Source organism: Emys orbicularis, chromosome 1, assembly GCF_028017835.1.
Source record: "Emys orbicularis isolate rEmyOrb1 chromosome 1, rEmyOrb1.hap1, whole genome shotgun sequence".
In the NCBI taxonomy this organism is placed as follows: domain Eukaryota; kingdom Metazoa; phylum Chordata; order Testudines; family Emydidae; genus Emys; species Emys orbicularis.
The window spans coordinates 83530067-83549008 of NC_088683.1; the positions used below are offsets into that span (position 1 = coordinate 83530067).

The 18942-nt window shown below is 39.8% G+C and overlaps 1 protein-coding gene across 1 annotated transcript in view; it reads right to left on the minus strand.

Moving 5' to 3' along the window:
* POC1B (POC1 centriolar protein B) overlaps positions 1-18942 on the minus strand; it is a 91570-nt gene that overhangs the window by 39230 nt on the left and 33398 nt on the right. Inside the window, exon 8 of the mRNA XM_065400269.1 lies at positions 11507-11593. Within this exon, the coding sequence (XP_065256341.1) occupies positions 11507-11593 (87 nt within the window). The remainder of the gene's footprint in view (positions 1-11506; positions 11594-18942) is intronic.

Here is an 18942-nt window from a genome sequence, read left to right on the forward strand (position 1 = left end):
AGTAATTCCAGTAGAATCTGTTACTGGCCCACTGCTGGTCAATATCTTTCTCAATAATCAAGAAGAAAACAAAATAATTTCTGAAAAAGTTTACAGCTCACAAAGATGATGGAATGGTAAATAATAAAGACAGGTCAACGCAACAGAGTAATATGGGTCACTTGGTAAGCATGGCTCATTCAAACACCATGAATTTTAATATAGCCAAATACAAGGACACACATCTAAGAACAAATAACGTAGATCAAACTGGCAGGATGTGGGAGTGGATCTATCTTGGAAAGCAGTGACACTAAAAAGAACTAAGGTGTTATGGTATATAATCAACTGAACAAGAGTTTGCAGTGTGATATAACAGCTGAGAGTGCAAATGTAATCATTGGCTGTATAATAAGTAGGGAAATATCAAGTAGGAGGATGAAGTTGGTATTAAATATGTATTACTGCATTGGTAAGACCATTGTCTGATTACTTTGTCCAGTTCTGGTGTCCACACTTCAAAAAAGGACGTGGAAGAACTGGAAGAGGTTCAGAAAGAGAGTTACAAGAATGATTCAAGGTCTGGAAAACTTACAGTGAGAGTCTTAAAACACTGTTTAGTTTAATGAAGAGAAGATTAAAACAGTTCATGTGGTCTGGATTCATAAACACCTAAAAGAGGAGAAGTTTTCTGATAGTAACAGATAAAAGCATAACAAGGGATTCTCCATCACTTGAAATCTAAGTCAAGATTGGAGATCTTCCTTAAAAAAACATATGCTCTAGCTCAAGCAGATGTTAGCTTCATGCAGAAATTAGTAGGTGAAATTCCATGGCCTGAGATATGCAGGTGGTCAGCCTGGACAATCATAATGGTCCCTTCTGTTCTTAACTATTAATAAGTACTTTTTCCTCATGCACAGAAACACAATAGGCACTGCAATGCTGCTTTTATTGCTAGTTATTGACCACATAGGGAGTACCAAGACAGCAGCAGGGAGAGCCACTGTAATGGAGCTGACATGGACATAAGTCACTTTCATCATTTAAAGTGGAGCAGGTGGCTGCATTCCTTGACTGAACGAGATGTTAGCAGTGTAGTCAGTAACAGGATAAACAGAATTCTACGGCCTTGACTTGAGAGCTGTCAGATAAGCAAAGGAGGAACAGCTTTTAAAACAGTTACAAAGAGAAATACACTTTAAAATAAAGTGCTTTATTACTCATTTTGAATCTTAAATATTTTTATTTTTTGTTTTGTTAAATAAGCATTTCAGTTCACATTCAAATTTTGCAGCACACATGGCTGTCAGCATCCTGTACCAACCTCAGACTCGTGCAATGGTTAGGAATAACAGGGTAAGTCAAGGGCACTGTTCCAGACTCAATGTCTTGTTCCCTAGCTTTGTGTCAGTTTGGGTCACAGGCTTAGCACACAACTTCAGATAAAATATAACCCATTAACTTTTAAGGGAAGGGGGAAAACACATATTACACACACTATAAACACAACCACCACCAAACATTTTCATCATTTTTAAATTCAGTTAAATTAACTGAATAAAATATTCAACTAAATTCACTTGTGCCACTATATCCAAAACAAGAGGGGTTTTAAAGATTTACAGAACTGGTGAATACTAGGTTCTTTATTTTCCATTGAACTAACAGACTCTCAAATGGCATTTAGACCAGTAATAAATCATATTCTATGTCAGCAGAAAGATCATTACAAGCTGACAGTCCAAGTGAAAGAAGTGCTTTTCTGAAAGCGCTTTAGTAGTTATTTCCTGTGTGAAAGACTAGCTGCTGGTTTTTGCATTCCTCAGGGTACAGTTCTTCTCAGAGGATGTTACTCTTCCACAGGAAGAGGAAGGAACCAGTTGTTATTGGATGCGTGGGTTGATAGCTGTCGGACATTTTCTACATGCCTCAGAATCAGCTGCGAGAACTTGGATAAACAGCTTAGATTCCCAGCCTAGGGGGAAAATTACTATGACAGCTTACAAGTACAGTATCTCAGGAAGTTATGACACAGAAATAATACCTGGAACTTTTACACATCCAGTTCCCAGAAATGTGCTGATTTGCTAAAGGAACTACAAAAAAGAACAGACTGACTTGATAAACTTTCTTTAACCATTTCACTTAACACTGTGTTTTGCTGCCACATTAAAAAAAAACATTTATGACTTTTTTTTGCCAGCTCTAACACATCTACTAGAAAATAATCAGTTAATTTTACAACATGAAACAAAATATTAAGAATTTCATTATTAATCACATTTATTATAGTATTGCCTAAGGGCCAACCAAGAATAGGGCCCCATTGCCAACCCTGTCTGAAAGAGCTTACAATCTAAATAGATAAGACAGACATGGGTGGGGAAAGGGGTATGACTAGAGGCGGATTTTGTGGGGCCCTGGGCCAGAGCAAGTGGGAGCCCCTTCCCACCCCTTCTGCCTGCAGTCCCCCCCGACCCTCCCATATGTTCCTGTTGGAAAAATGGGGTCGGGGTGCGAGGGCTACGCAGCACTCCTGTTGGGGAGCAGAGTTGGGACACGGGGGCTTCCCTGGCAGGAGTGCCGGGTGGGGTTGGGGGGCACCCATTTTTCCGGGGCCCCCCTTATTTGCCCAGGGCCCCAGGACATGGGCCCCATTGGCCCAGTGGCTAATCCACCACTGAGCATAACACACAAGCAGAGTGAACAAGATGATGGTGGCAAACATGTCAGTTCCATGATTCTTTCCACCCTTTGGGTGGGATTACTTAGGAGGGGATTGGCTAAACGGAAACAAACGGAAAGGGAGAGGAGGAAGAGGGACAGGGGAGGAGAGGGTAAGAGGTGCAGGTGCCGAGTAAAGCTGTGTGTGTGGCAATAGCACTGTACATTCACACCCTGGCACAGGCTGCATACTATATCTCCACCTGGACAAGCCCTGACTGTCCAGAGATCCCGGCTTTGGCTGCTACTCTTCTAATGGCTTAACTTTGGATAATGGGATCGCAGGGAGTCCATTGCCAAGAACGTGGGGTCAGACATAAGGTTTGCACCTGGTGTGCCTGCCTAGAGGCCCAAAGCCAGGGACAGTGCCTAAACTGTGCCCAGCCCCAGAACACTAGTGGTATATGGAATGCAGAGTTTGGATTCCCCAGCAGCAGTTTTGCAAGTGTCCAGCCAAGGGAGCTTGACTACATCTGGTACAGTCCACTACTCTGCATTTGTACAGTGCCTAGCAAAATAGGGTCTTGGTTGGCCCTTAAGCACTACTGTTATAAACATGATTAATGACTTTACATATTAACTAATACTGTAGCTGAACTAATGTAATTATTGGGCACAGGCTATATACTTAAAAATAGCACAGGAAATCTTCCTCTCCAACTATCTAGGATATTAAGTCAAGTTCAGTCTTCAATTCACTCAAAGCACTATTAATGAACACCCTGGCATGTATTATTACTTAATTATGCAGCAGTGCAACATACATTCCCAATTCATTCTTAGTATACTAGTAGTTATATGTCCTGTTAGAATATCCTTATAAACAGTGCAAAGAAAGGCCATTAAGATCACATTCCTCCCTTATTACATATGTATTACTTCTCTCTTGTGTATAGCTAATTTTTAGATCCATCATCAATTGCACTAGCATGCCCCTTAAAGTCAGGTACACTGCACATGTCAAGTAATTGTGATGTGACTGCATTCCAGAACAAGAGAATCAAAACCTGTGACAATTTGGGGATTCTTTCTATGTACAACTTATGAATTCTGATTGATGAAATTATTAAATTGTTGGATCATTAAATGTCTCACTGCATGTACAGTCAGTCATGGGGCTGTATTATGTATTTCCAAGACCAGGGACAATGGACAGGTGTTAAAGCTAATGACTGTACTCCAGTTGAGAAACTAGCTCAACCAAGTTTGTCTGCAGAGGGGGTAGGATTTGGAGCAGTAGAATTTTCCCAGCAGCAGAACAAAGGAACCGGGTGTTAGTGGTAAGACTTATAAACTCAAGAGAAAGAAAGAGAGGGGCATGCTATCCTGCGAGGAGGGCACAGGGAGTGCAGGGGCTGTTTAACTCTGGAACGAGGCAAGGTAAAAGGAAGCTGACTTGGAAGAGAAGGAGAGACTCCATGATTTGGAGGAGAAGGATTCAGAACTCCTCAGAGAACTCTGACATAAGCAAAGGAAATGCTCCAGAATGATGAGGAAACTGAGGCAGGAAAGTGTGTGTAGGGCTTTATTATATTTTTCTGGATCTGTAGGTCTTCTGTGCTATCTGAGTTAAAAGAGTAAGTGTGCTCGGAAACCTTTGCAAGGCCTATCTAGGTGTCTGTTTGCTTCACCTATCACATGCTCCAGAAGAGTTAAACCATAAACCTAGAGTGACTACACAGTTGGAGCTGAGGGAATGAGTGTGCTTAAGTTACTGGGGAGGGTGGGTGGGTCAGCACTGGTCCTGGGGCCTAGAGCAGCTGGGCTGCAGGATCCCATTTTCTTGAAGGAGTAACAGAGAGAGCTTGTGCCCAGGAAATGTGCAAGAGAGGCCAAAGAGAGAAAGACAGTATTGTAGCCTATACTGACCAAGGGAAGTTTAAGAGCACGCTAATTTAGTGTATTGTACAGGTCAGGCCGGGGAGGAGGAGGATGAACAGTCTGATCCCTGTTCAAAACTGTAGAGAGAGGAACAGAAGGGTCCCTTCTTCCTTCACTTTTTCTTAGAGGAAATTTTCTTTGTCCTCCTCTGTTCCATGTAATTCTGATGCTGCATTAAGCCAAGGAAGAAAGATGGTGCCCCAGGCAGAGGTATCAATGGCAGCTTCTTCCAGTAAGGTAGGGAAAGAGCTGGGGAAGACTGCCTGTACATTGGGAGGAGAAAATGGTGCAAAATCTTGCTGCCATATTGGCTACTACTTGCCTACGTGGCATAACTGACAATTCATCTATACTGGTAGTAGTCACATCCCAGAATGTAATTTCAATTGTGTGTAAAAAAAACTGCTAGAGTTCTGGATAGGCACCTTTCTTGGGAGGGGTTGTGGGAGAAGAAGGGGAGTCTATGTTAATGTCTGTGAAAATAAATAAAACAAAATCTTTTCTGCTTTTAGCATCGAGAAATCCAGACACCTACTACTAAAGGGGCATGGACTAGTTAGCAATATTTCATCTTTCTGAATAATAATTTCTGAGCATTAACTTTGTTCCTAACCCCTTCTTTAAAATGTTACGCTGTCTCCAAAAAAAATGTTTGATCACTTAAATTTTTTTTGAAAACCTTCTAATTAATCTACTCCTCACCAAGCAAAAAGGAACAATGCTTATCCCCCCCTTAAAATATTTAGCACACAGTCTTAGTTGTAGAGTCGATATTGTGTACGAACAAAAAAATACATCTTGCATTTGATAAGTATCAATGGAGGATAGGGCAGCAAATGTGTATTACAGGCAGCATTGCTAGTTCAGACTTCACACTGCTCTGCTTCCTTCAAATCCTGTTTACATGAGCAAGGTCAACAGATGGAACTAGAGAGCCTTCACAGTGATTTCCTGCTGCTGTCAGAACAGCTAGCGAGACATCAACTTACCCCGGGGTTTATCATGGGACCTGAGGTTAACTGTGCATTGGTTTGCACATTTAATTGAAAAAAAAAATACACCCTAAGCAAAAACCAAAGGGTGGGGCAGAAAGAAACAGTCCTACAGGGAAAAAAAAGTCCTTTCCAACTTTTACTTTTTGGTAACTCAGGAACACAAAGACAATACTAAGATGTCTGTAATACATTTAGGGGTGGGTGGGAGGGAGAAGGCAAGTAGTGTTTTGAATGGAAGAGAGAAAGCCACCTTTATAACAAAAAAACTAAATAGTCTGAGATTCTCACACATTAAAGAACTGTAATCTGTGATTCTATATCTTGCCAATGAAGAATGTTATTATCCTGAAGATCAATGTGTTTTTAATGAGCTATGTTTACTATTCATTATAAATTTAGCAGATTAATTACAAATTACTGGCATTATTTGAGGGGGACAATAGGTGAATTACTTTTTTCCACATTGATTTTGAAGATAGTACAACATTTAGTTTTTAAACTTTTACATCTTTATAAATTGTGTTCTTTCAAGTAGATTTTTCCAAACCTCTGTTTACATAAGTAGTTAGGAAGTGGCTCTGAACTGGTTTTGCAATGTTGTCTAGTAACTAGGATACCCCGGTGTCACAACATTTACTGAAATATTTTCTCTGTCTTCACAAGTGAACTCTCTCTTCCTGAATATATTTTGTCCATAAAATAATATTTCAGTGGTCCCAAAAAAATTTCTGGCACGCCCTCTCCCCATCTGTAATGGAACTTGTCTGGGCCCCCCAACCCCCCAGGAACTGTGGTTGGGATCTGGGGTTGGGAGCAGAGCCGCAGTTGGGGCCGGGAGCAGGCCTGCGGTTGGGGCCAGGAGCGCTGGAGCTGGGGCCGGAGCTGCAGCTGGGTGTGGGGCAAGGTGGTGCTCCCTCCCCTCCCCGCCCCCTGTGGAGGCTAGCCTGGGCCCCACCGTGTCCCCCTGAATGTTCCTTCATGCCCCCCTCCCCAGTTTGTAGTATTTATTGGCTACAACAGGACTGCAGGGGGGAAATATTCAGAACTGGCAGTCTCTTCTTGCTAACAATGGTGCAAATTCCAGCTATTCTATTATTCTTGTATGAACAACAACAAAAAACCAAACAAACAAGGAAAAGCCACATCTAGGGATTGCTTTCTTTCCTAATTTTACTGAAACAGACAACAGAACTAACAATCAATAGTCCAAAGTGCCCAAGAGTTATTTCAACATATAATTCAATAACTCCCAAAGCTTTCATAATTATAATAAGGCTGCCAGATACTCCATAATTAAGGTTATTGAGACTTTTCTCATTAGAAGGCTAATTCTGTCCCTTAATCTAAAATACACAAAAAAAGTCATATCATTCTCAAAGATGGTAGGATAGATCTTGGTTCAAGATAGAATTTTTCCACCAAGTATAAAGTGAATTAGAATACCCTAAAAAGGTGGTAGTTCAAAATTTAAAAAATTAACATTTTTTGACACTTTGTAGCAATACCCGCCCCCCAAATAGATAGAAACATTCTTCCTGGAAGGTTGGGGCCCTATTGAGTTTCCTATGGTTTACAGGGCCCCTATACAAGGGTCCTAAGGCAAGGTATACAGAAGGCCCTCAAAGCGACAAAGGATTAGGCTCGCCGTGGGAAGGTTTAGTGAGAGCTCCACCAAATAATCTCCTAACATTTGTAAGGATTTTGGGGAAAGAAGCCTTCTGTAGCTTTCCAAGGGAGGGAGCATTTTGTTTCATTTTTCTTTAAGAGATGGAGTGGGTGTCCCAAAGATAGCAAGGGGCTGGGGTGAGATTAGGAATGATGGCACAAGAGGGAGGAATGGGTGACAGGGAGACGGTGGGTGATGGAAGGAAGGTGGGGCAAATGTCATCATAGGTGAGGGGGAAGAGGAGGGTGTAGATGTGGGATCTGGATTTGTGCTGGTGGGGAAAGGAGAAGGTGGGGACTGTAGGAGGTAAGGGGAACAATTATGTTGAAATGCAGCCAGAGGGAGGAAAGAAAGGGGAAAGCACAGATACTATGATGCAGAAGGGTGTGGTGAGAGCCATGGCTGAGTGATAGATGGACAAGCTAACCCATCTCACATTTAGTACATTATTGGCAGAGTCATATAGGTGAGTTTTGTAGTTATATCTCTTATAATAAAGATGACAAAAGGCTATAAAGTGAAAGGGATGCTGTCAGCAATCAAGGGGATGCTACCAGGGATGTATCAACGCTTCATTTTATTATTCAACTCCACAAGATGCATTCTGGACACAAATGTTTCATAAAGAAGTCATAGATCAGGTAAACAAATGAGTGAGATTAACTTGATAAAATTATGTGATTGGGGGCGTTATAATATCTCTCTTTGTTATCTATACATGTACACTTGAGTCCTGCAATCAGTGGTAAGATTCAGATGCAACACACTTCAAAAAATTATTGAACAGCCAGAAAATTCTGGTCTGTTGAGTGGCCATACTGGGTCAGACCAATGGTCCATCTAGCCCAGTATCCTGTCTTCCAACAGTGGCCAATGCCAGATGCCCAGAGGGAACGAACAGAACAGGCAATCACTGAGTGATCCATTCCCTGTCATTCACTCCCAGCTTCTGGCAGTCAGAGGCTTAGGACTCCCAGAGCATGGGGTTGCATCCCTGATCATCTTGGCTAATAGTCATTGATGGACCTATCCTCCATGAACTTATCAAATTCCTTTCTGAACCCTGTTATACTTTTGGCCTTCACAACATCTTGTTAACGAGTTCCACAGGTTGACTGTGAATTGTGTGACGTACTTCCTTTTGTTTGTTTTAAATCTGCTGCCTATTAATTTCATTGCGTGACCCCTGGTTCTTAGGTTATGTGAAGAGATAAATAACACTTCCCTATTCACTTTCTCCACACCATTCATGATTTTATAGACCAGTGGTTCTCAAACTGGGGGACGGGACCCTACAGGGGGTCCCGAGGTTATTACATGGGGGATCGTGAGCTATCAGCCTCCACCCCAAACCCCGCTTTGCCACCAGCATTTATAATGGTGTTAAATATATAAAAAGAGTGTTTTTAATTTATAAGGAGGGTCGCACTCAGAGGCTTGCTGTGTGAAAGGGGTCACCAGTACAAAAGTCTGAGAACCCCGTTATAGACCTCCATCATGACACCCCCCCCCCGTCATCTCTTTTCGAAGCGGAACAGTCCCAGTCTTTTTAATCTCTCTTCATATGGAAGCTGTTCCATACCCGTAATCATTTTTGTTGCCCTTCTCTGCTGTACCTTCTCCAATACTAATATTTACTTATTTATTTAGATGGGGCGACCGGAACTGTACACAGTATTCAAGCTGTGGGCGTACCAGGGATTTATATAGTGGTATTATGATATTTACTGTATTATCTATCCCTTTCCTAATGGTTCCTAACATTCTGTTAGCTTTTTTGACTGCCGCTGTACATTGAGCAGATGTTTTCAGAGAAGTATCCCCAATGAGTCCAAGGTCTTTTTCTTGGATGATAACTGCTAATTTAGACCCCATCATTTTATATGTATAGTTGAGATTATGTTTTTCCATGTGCACTACTTTGGATTTATTGATATTGTTGTCCAGTCACCCAGTTTTGTGAGAGCCTTTTGTAACTCTTCACAGTCTGTTTTGGACTTAACTATCTTGAGTAATCTGTATCATCTGCAAATTTTGCCACCTCACTGTTTACCCCTTTTTCCAGATCATTTATGAATGAACAGTACTGGTCGCAATACAAATTCCTGGGGGACACAGCTATTTGCCTCTCTCCATTCTGAAAACTGACCATTTACCCCCACCCTTTGTTTCCTATCTTTTAACCAGTTACTGATCCATGAAAGGAAAGGTCCCTCTTATCCCATGACTGCTTACTTTGCTTAAGAGCCTTTAGTGAAGGACCTAGTGAAAGGCTTTCTGAAAGTCCAAGTACACCATATCCACTAGATCACCTTTGTCCATATGTTTGGAGAGACATCATTTCCCTTTACTAAAGCCAAGTTGACTAGTGTCCAAAATATTGTGCTCTTTTATGAGTGTGGTAATCCTGTTTTTTTACTATATTTTCAACCAATTTGCATGTTACTGAAGTTAGGCTTACAAGCCTGTAACTGCCAGGATCACCTATGGAACCTTTTAAAAAAATTGGATGATAGCTAATGTGCTGCCAGTTATCTGGTACAGAAACAGATTTAAATGATAGATTACATAACACAGTTAGTAGTTCTGCAATTTCATATTTGAATTTCTTCAAAACTCTTGGGTAAATACCATCTAGCCCTGGTGAGTTATTACTGTTTAATTTAACAAGTTGTTCCAAAAACTCTTCTACTGATACCTCAATATGGGACAGTTCCTCAGATCTGTCACCTAAAAAGAAAGGCTTAGGTGTGGGAATTTCCCTCACATCCTTCAAAATGGAAACCGATGCAAAGAATTAATTTAGCTTCTTCACAATGGCCTTGTCTTCCTTGAGTGCTCCTTTACCAACTCAATCATCCAGTAGTCCCACTGATTGTTTGGCAGGCTTCCTACTTCTGATGTGCTTAATTTTTTTTGCTGTTTCACTCTTGTGACTGTAACTTTTAATTTTCACTTAAATAGCTTCCTCGTTTTTGTATAGTTAATCTTTCTGAAGTTAAATGCTACTCTGGTGGTCTTTTTTTGGTATTTTCTCTCCCACTACTTACAAGAGTTATAAAATAAAGACCCAGTAAAGTGAGTGGATTATTTTGACCCCAGCTAGGTTAAAGAGCTAAATTTTCTTGGTGACACTGAAAACACAACAGCAAAATTGCTAAGGAGATCAAAGCATCTGAATTACAACAGCCAAATGTTATGTGAGGATTTCAGTTTGGTGGGGAGGAAAGGGGGTTAAACAGCACTAGAACCTCTACACAGCATTTCATTCAAGGATCTCAAAGCACTTTTAATACATTAAATAACTCTTACCACACACCTGTACGTAGGTGTTACTACCACCATTTTATAGATGGGGACAGAGAGATCAAGTGACATTCATGGTCACACAAAATCTGAGGGAAGACAAGGAGCAATACACACATCTGTTGCACAGTCCGGTGTTTTAACCATAAAATCATCCATCCACTCTAGCCAGATGAAACCTACTTATGGTGATTACCATTGCCTTAGAAAGCACACTCTTTACAAATCCTGTCATCTAATAAATTCAGTGGAACAATTTCAGAGCTAATAATTCAGGGGGAGGGAGAGGGAGGGAGGAAACATTCTCATCCTAGAAAAGGATTTCTCATTTTAACCTAACTCTAGAACAGTACATCCTTTATTATCAAACACCGAGTGTGCATTTTTCTCCTCCTACGAAAGCACCATTTAAATATTGCCTTTCTTTCCTCCCACACACCACTGTTACATGAAAGTGAACACTAAAAGGAACTAATCCTATCATTCCTTCTTAGAATGATGTGTGCTAGCTGATACCATAAAAGGAGAAAAATCAAATCATATCATTATTGGCACTCTTTATCAATAAGAAGACTGTTCTTTGTTTTCCAGTACATGTCTATTTGTCTGCAACTTAAGTTAGCAAAATCAAATATTTCATAAATTAAATATTTACACAGAAACAATATTATGTGATTTTTCAACAGCTAATTATGAGCTTCTCTTCAGTACAATAAAAGATTAAATCTCTTAAGCAAAGTGAAAACTTCACTCTTGCACCATCTTCTGGTTAACACTGAATTGTGGAAGGAAATTTAAACATGGCGGCTAAGAAGTTAAGACTCTCTTAATAGTAAAACTATTTATTGGACTCTGACTACATTTTATCAATTTAGAGAAGTCCACATTGCCACTAACCTATTAATTTAAACTATGCTTTGTCCTTCCGAACATGTCCCCCCAGGAAACTTACCGGAGAACTGAAATACACGGAGGAACTAATATCTACGACAAGTGGGTCAAGCGTTTGTGTATCTGTCACATCGAAGCTAGGATCTATCTGTCAAAAACAAATTTTGCTGTTAGTATTTCTATATCAAGAGAAAATGGAAACAAGACTGAGCCCACAAAGACCATATGTTAAATGAGGGCATGCCTATCAACACAGCTACAGGTAAGGGTAATATATTCATAAAAGAAACTGCTTTCTTTGAAGCCTTTCCTGTTATCATAATCATAATGTATTGGTAACCACACACATTAAAGAAACCAATTATATTAACGCAGGTCACATCAAATAGGTCTACAGTCCATACTTTTGTTATAAACCTCAAACACCCCCCAAAAATAAATTGACTCAAAGGTTCTTATCTTATTCTTAGCACAGGAACTACGAATCAAGAAGTTAAATTTTATGATAGAATATGAAAATGTAGGAGTGGAAATAGCAACTAGAAAATTGATTTAATCAGGGCAGTTAACATTGATGTTACCCAAAATTTAAGCCAGCTGCTGATCTCCAATAGAATCACTAATGACCTTTGAAGAAATGCATTCCAGGAAGCTTTTTTCCAAGCTTCCAAATGTGGCCTCTATATATTTTCTCATGTGATCTGAAGCCCAAACTAAAAGGGCAGTATGTAGTTTTTGCAATCTATTCTTCTGAAGATTCCTTGTAAAATTTCTGCTATGATTTAATCTTTTTACACTCTGGAAATATGATTGCACATAGCTAGACTATGAGTACAATTTTCAAAAGCATCCAAGTGATTTAGGAGCCTAAGCCCTACTTTCAAAAGAACTCTAATTCTCATTTGCAAATCATGTTTGTTTTTTAGGTTATGAGGCAACAGTGGTTTCTGTGGTAGGTCAAGCGTCTGAATAGAAGTCACGATATCTGAAAAAAATGCAAAAACTGATTCATGGTGAGCTACTATATGAAAGTGATTGACTATGAAGATCTGCATTCTGCCTGAAATGCATTACATAGCTACACACCACAAATATCAGAAGTCTGTGCTGTCAGGATACTAAATTATTTGACGTTGTTTGGTTCTATAAGTTTGAACAGAAGTTAGAAGTGCTTATTTGTACCTTTTGTCATGGTTCTGAAAATCTTCTTTATCTAAAATGGGAGAGCTAAGAGAAACATTAATGTAAATGTAATTAAAAAACCTCATGAAAACATAGAAGGAAAATCCTTCTTACACCTATCATAAGATTTTATGACTGCCAATTACCATAGTATCTGAGCATCTTGCATGTAAAATACACATAATAGTTTATTGTGGACTTCAGGGTGATTTTGTTTTTGAGTAAAAACTCTAGTTGGGGGAGATTTGTCACAGGCTGGCTGGCCCCTTAAGGGGCGTTGGACGCAGCCTTGCCTGTGACAGATGAGCTACTGTCCCAGCTGACCTGACCGGCTAGGAATCAGATGGCCCTGTTTAATTATTAGACCCAGTTGGGAAGGGAGCATAGGATACCTGTGAAGAGCTGAGAGAGCTCAGTCTGGAGAAAGAAGCTGCAGAAGGGCAAATGGCACCTCTGGCAGGCCCTGGAGAAGGATAACTCCCAGGCAGACAGCCTGGAAGAGGATGAGGGAAGACTCCCACAGGGGAAAAGCCCTGAGAGTCAGAGCTCTACAGCGGATGAGGAAACAACTGAAAGCTGAGCCCAGATGGTGCAGAACCCTTTTCTCTATGTTGTCCTATATTGTCTAAGTTTGTTACCAGCACTAGGTGGTGCTGAGAGAGTTACTGTCTGGGAGTTTCTGGGTGAAGGGGGCAACTGAGTTGTGTGTCATCAGCATACTGTTGACAGCTGAGTACATCGCATCTCACTGTCTTTTGCATTGATTTCATGTAGATATTGAAGAGAGGAGATAATATGGATCTCCATGTGCAGCCCTTGGAGAGAAAGAGCAATTACCCATCATGACACAGAGCTCTGTTGGAGAGGAACAACTGGAGCCACTGAATGCTGAGCCCTGTACTCCTGCTATGTCATGTAGGTCATATATTATTCCAAAATATGCTGAAGACTTTGATGCATAAGGGGTAAGTTTCCAATGACTCATGAGTGTCAAACTCAAAATTTTTATAAAACCAGATATCTGCTTCTCTTGTGTATTACAGTCTCCCTCTTCCTTAAAATCCCTTCTTAAAATCCAATTTATATAAGCTTGCCTATAACCCATAGTTTTAATTAAATCTAAACCACCACCAAAACATACATCGTCCCATGTGACTAATATAATCTTTGTGTTCTCACTGCTTCTTTCTCCATCCTTTCCCTTTGTTTTCCCCTCTTGCTAGCCTTTTGTTTATTTTGGCTCCAGTCACACAAGCTGCTTCATGTTGACGGATCCTAACACCCATGAGGAGCCCCAGTGAAGTTAGTGAGGCTGTACATAGTAGCAAGGGGCCTGCCTACATGAAGCAACATGCAGGTCAGGACCTTACACTACGTTTTTCAGGTTAGGGAATCTATCTTATTTATGTGAAGTGCTATGCATGTCTGTGGAAGCCTATGTTTTTATACCATTTCCATCACCTTGTTATCTGAGAATCAAACCCTCTGATATGTTCTTCAATTCAAACATGTTTGGTCCAAATATGTTCTTACAGTCCAAATATTTGGACTGGATAAAAAGTAGAAGAGTGTGTCATAGAGCTAAGGAATAGTAAATGAATTGCATGCCCAGTGTGAGGAATAGGGTACCTGTAAAAAGAAAGTATCTTACAGTGTACATAATGCAAGCCTTATTGTACAACACGATTGAGTTGAACGTATTAACTATTAACTTACAAAATACACTTAAAATATTGAGGGAATAACTCTAGAAGTTGCTTTGAATTTACCCCAGTGTATATGAGATCAAAATTTGGCCCCCCAACTGTAACTGCTCAACCAATCTCTCTTCTCACGATTGCTTGTAGCACCTTTACTTTCTGTCAACATACATGACAAACCACATCCATAGTTTAATTTCAATCCCAAGGGCACACTATTCAATACAATCTTAAAGCAAATAAAATACAATAAGCAGCACATTTCACCACCTTTTTCCATTTTCCAAGGGCTTTACAAACATTAGGGATACTTGCTGTGATTCACTGAGGAGAATTACTGTCATTAGTTCAAAACTAACATTTCAGCAAAGGACACAGAGCTATTTTACAGAAGTTATAGTGAAACTAAACTATTTCCCATTTCAAGGCAGATGCAACAATATTAAGCAAAGAAAATGAATCTATGTACAGAGCATAATTTGCACTTTAGTAAAAAAATGATATTAGCATTTGTACTCAAGTGGCATTTTAAAATTATCTTATTTTAGTTTGATTAGACTACAGGTATCCTATTACACTTATGTAATAACCAAAAATATTGCAATAACCATCCACAGATTTATTTCTAAAGTTTTTTCAGCAAAGATATCTAGAACTTGTCTACACACAGGTTACATTAGTTTAAATAAAGAAAGAATGTAGTACTGATTTAAACTGGTACAACTTTGTTTAGAGCAAGCTGTAGACACCAATAAGAATGAAAAATGTAGGCATAATTTCCTGTTTCTCTCTACAACTGTAATCTCCAGTAATATGTGAAGATAGTGGCTTGCATGGATGAAAACAAGTAAGATCAAGTATTTGGTGTTTTCCTTCATGTGGCTTTTTACCAATGATAGCTATATATTCTGTTCTGTAACTGTGCTGTACAGGATGTAGAGCAAGGAAATTCAGTTAAAAAAAAAAGAATCCCTAGCCATTTATAGAGTAAGGTGAATCATGAGCAATAGGCAGCACAGACTGATAAAGAATAAGCACTGCCAGACAAACCTGATTGCATTTTTTTTAATAAAATCACAAAAATCAGTTGACAACAGAAGCATACTGCATGTAATATATTTGGGTTTTAATAAAACATTTATTACTGTTTCATGAAAACTTAATTAAAATTGGCTTAGATAAGACCTTAATGCAGTGGACGAAACCTGGCTTGAAACTGTAAACAAGAGGCAACTCTAGACATGAATGACTATGAACTGCTGCTGTGAATGACAATGAATCACCTGCCCATGGAAAGGGCAAAAATTATTCTAGACCCTGGTGGTTAGGACACTCACCTAGGAGGTGAGAAGCCCAAGTTCATGTCCCTGCTCTTACACACCATGGAACAGCTTCAACAGGACAGACAGAGAGACCCACAACAGAATATTCCATAACCCAGTGGCTAGAGCATTCTCTTGCCAAGTTCAAATCCCTTCTCCACATCAGGCAGAGGGGGAACTTAAACTTTTACTTCTCCAATTTGCAGAAAAATAAAAAAATATTGGTTTTGGTTCAACACAATGATTCTTTCCCATGATTTTTCACGAGTGCCAGCAAACTGAAATATCCATTATTCACCCAGCTCTACTTAATAGGGGGGAGAAATATGGGAAGTGGTCATCCTGAAAGAGACCTAGAAGTGATACTGGAAAGCCAATAGATACGTGATCTGACTAAAGAAGGCAGGGGGACTTAGGACTTTTCATGCAATAGCAATCTCATCTTGGAACAGGAAGGCAACAGTCTCTCTTTATGTGAGTCTGCAATATGCTTTCTGGGCACATCAGAAAGATACTGACAAGGTGGAAAGAATTCAGAGAACCAAAAAAAAAAAAAAAAGGGGGGGGGGGGGCTGCAGAGCCTGTCTACAAGATAAAAAAAAAAGAACTAAATATGTATAGATAAAGCAAGAAAGTAAGGCGGGCAGGACATGAAACAGTGTACAAATATTTCAAGGGTATAAATACTGAGGATAATTATTTAGTGTAATACATATAAGCATAATCTGGAGCAATGGAATGAGGCTAAGAGAGAATATTTAAGACAAATCTCTCAAAATATTTCCTGACATCAAGATGAATTAGATTGTAGAATAGTCTCCCCAAGGGTATTGGTGGAAATTTCATTTAACTTTTTTTTAAAAAGAGTGAGACTGGCCAAAACCCTAGAAAGTACAGTGTATCAAATAATTCTCCACTGACAGGGTGATTGACTAGAGAATCTTCCTTAGTTAAAACAGTACCTAGTCAATTAGATTATAATATTAAACATGTTCATTAATCTACTCTAATAATTTCTAAAGGAATATTAACCTTTGACCTATGCAATAAAAAATAAGCACTTCTACAGAAGTTTCCATTCAAAGATCTCTCAGCACTTTCCGAATATTAATTATTAAAAGGGAATTTGGTCTTAAAGTAGAGGATAATAGCTAAAGAAAATGAGGTACTGAGATTAGGTCATTTGCTGAAGATCACAGGGAAATGGTATGGCAGAAAAAATTACTAGAATCAAGGTCTACTGTCTCCTACTTCTGTGCTTTAACCACGATTGTTATTTTACTGACCTCCATTAACTGGCTTGAAGAGATTAATATAAAAATATTGTTACACACTATAGTTTTATAGTGTGTTTAATCTGAAAATCTGATTTTGTGCTGGGTTGACGTCCTCAAGGTAAAACAAACCAAGAAAATATTCTCTGATTTTTACTGCCACCTAGTGTCGATTAGTAGTCTGTTCATCTAAGAAAAATGCTGATTTAAAATTACGCAGAAAATTTAAATGTGCAACTGGACAAGCAAAACATATTCAAACTCATGATACAAACACAATGCACTTAAATATAACAGAATATTACATTCAAGTTTGAACATATTTTTAAAGTGATGTACTAGCTCAACCTTCCATCCATACGGAGGATTCAATTAAAGCAGAAATACAGAAAGCTCAAAAAACACAATTTAGTCTCTTCCAGAGTGGTGCACATAACTTAGCATATTATACTACAACTGTACCCCTGAATAATTAAACCTAAAGCAAACCTTGCTATCTCCAGATAAATAATACAACTTATGTTTTCACAGAAAATCCATTAAACATATGGCATGAAAGACAAGAAGTCCCTTATGTACAGAACATGTTCTTCCCGTTAAAAGTTTAACTGTAAATCTAAGCCAGTTTTGTATTGTGTAGATTTTAATCTAGTCTTTTTATTCAGTGTTTCCTACTATAACTCTAGATTATTATCTAGATAATTATGATGTTAATTACTGCACATATAGCAGTTTATTTGGTTACTCCCAACGCCCATATGTATTCCATAGCATAAGGGGACCAAATTCCATGGCAAGAATGCCTAAATTCTACAGTAATGTTAAAATTACTCTGTAGTACAAACACTCTTCTTTCCCATCCAGTTATGCCTCGAAAAACATTCAGTGGCAATTTAGGGATTTACGATATTCAGATGCAAAGTAAGTCAATGCTTATTTTCAAGTATGGTAACCCAGCTCCAATTTGTGGGCCTCAACTCCTGCAGAACCATCTACTAGGTGGCCTGGCTCAGAACCTTCTTGTCTCCATTTAGGCCAAGGAAGAGAGTAGCTTGCAGCTGGCTTCAGCAACTCACTTCTCTAAGCCTTGACTTCTGTGTTGTTCTCTAGGTAGCTCAAACTATATTACTAATTTTCTCTGTTTACAGGCTGTAAACTGGACTCCAGCTCTGGCTCCCTAACTTCCTAGCTCCATGGACCTATAGTCTGATCTATTATGAGAGATTCTTAAATTGTTTAGTTTATGAACATGGAGGGAGTGTCGCCTGTAATCCAATAATTCCTCCTTGTGGGGAAGATGGGTAGTAAGAGGCAGCAACAATCAGGGCCCAGGTCATGGAGACAGAAAATAAAATATCAGATGCTTGCATCAAACAAAATGGTAAATTTTATGGCATATCTGAAAAATGCCAATATTTGCAGCTACACAACCAGGAGGTCTTGATTAAGATGAATGGGACAATTCAGAACTATTATTTCAGGCTCCTTGTTAACACAGGAAGACAACACTGGATCTATTTACACTCTGTAGACATTCTCAAGCAGGGCCAGCTCCAGGTTTTCTGCCGTCCCAAGCAGGCAAAAAAAAAAAAAAAAAAAAGCGGCAGCGCGATCGCGCCACTCCACTCTTCGGTGGCAATTCAGCGGCAGGTCCTTTGCTCCCGGACGTGCCGCCCCAATAGCAGCCAGAGTGCCGCCCCTCGGTATTGGCCGCCCCAAGCACCTGCTTCTTTAGCTGGTGCCTGGAGCCGGCCCTGTTCTCAAGACTATCTCAGCAACTATGGGTATGTCTACACTGTATTAAAAAAACCTAAGGCACTGAGTCTCAGAGCCAGAATCAGCTGACTCGGGCTTGTGGAGCTTGGGCTGAGGCACATCTCCCTCACAGGGTCTCAGTGCCCAAACTCCAGCCCAAGCCTGAAAATCTACACCCGGGGTGGGCAAACTTTTTGGGCCGAGGGCCACATTTGGGTGGGGAAATTGTATTCAGGGCCGGGGCAGGGGGTTGGGGTGCGGGAG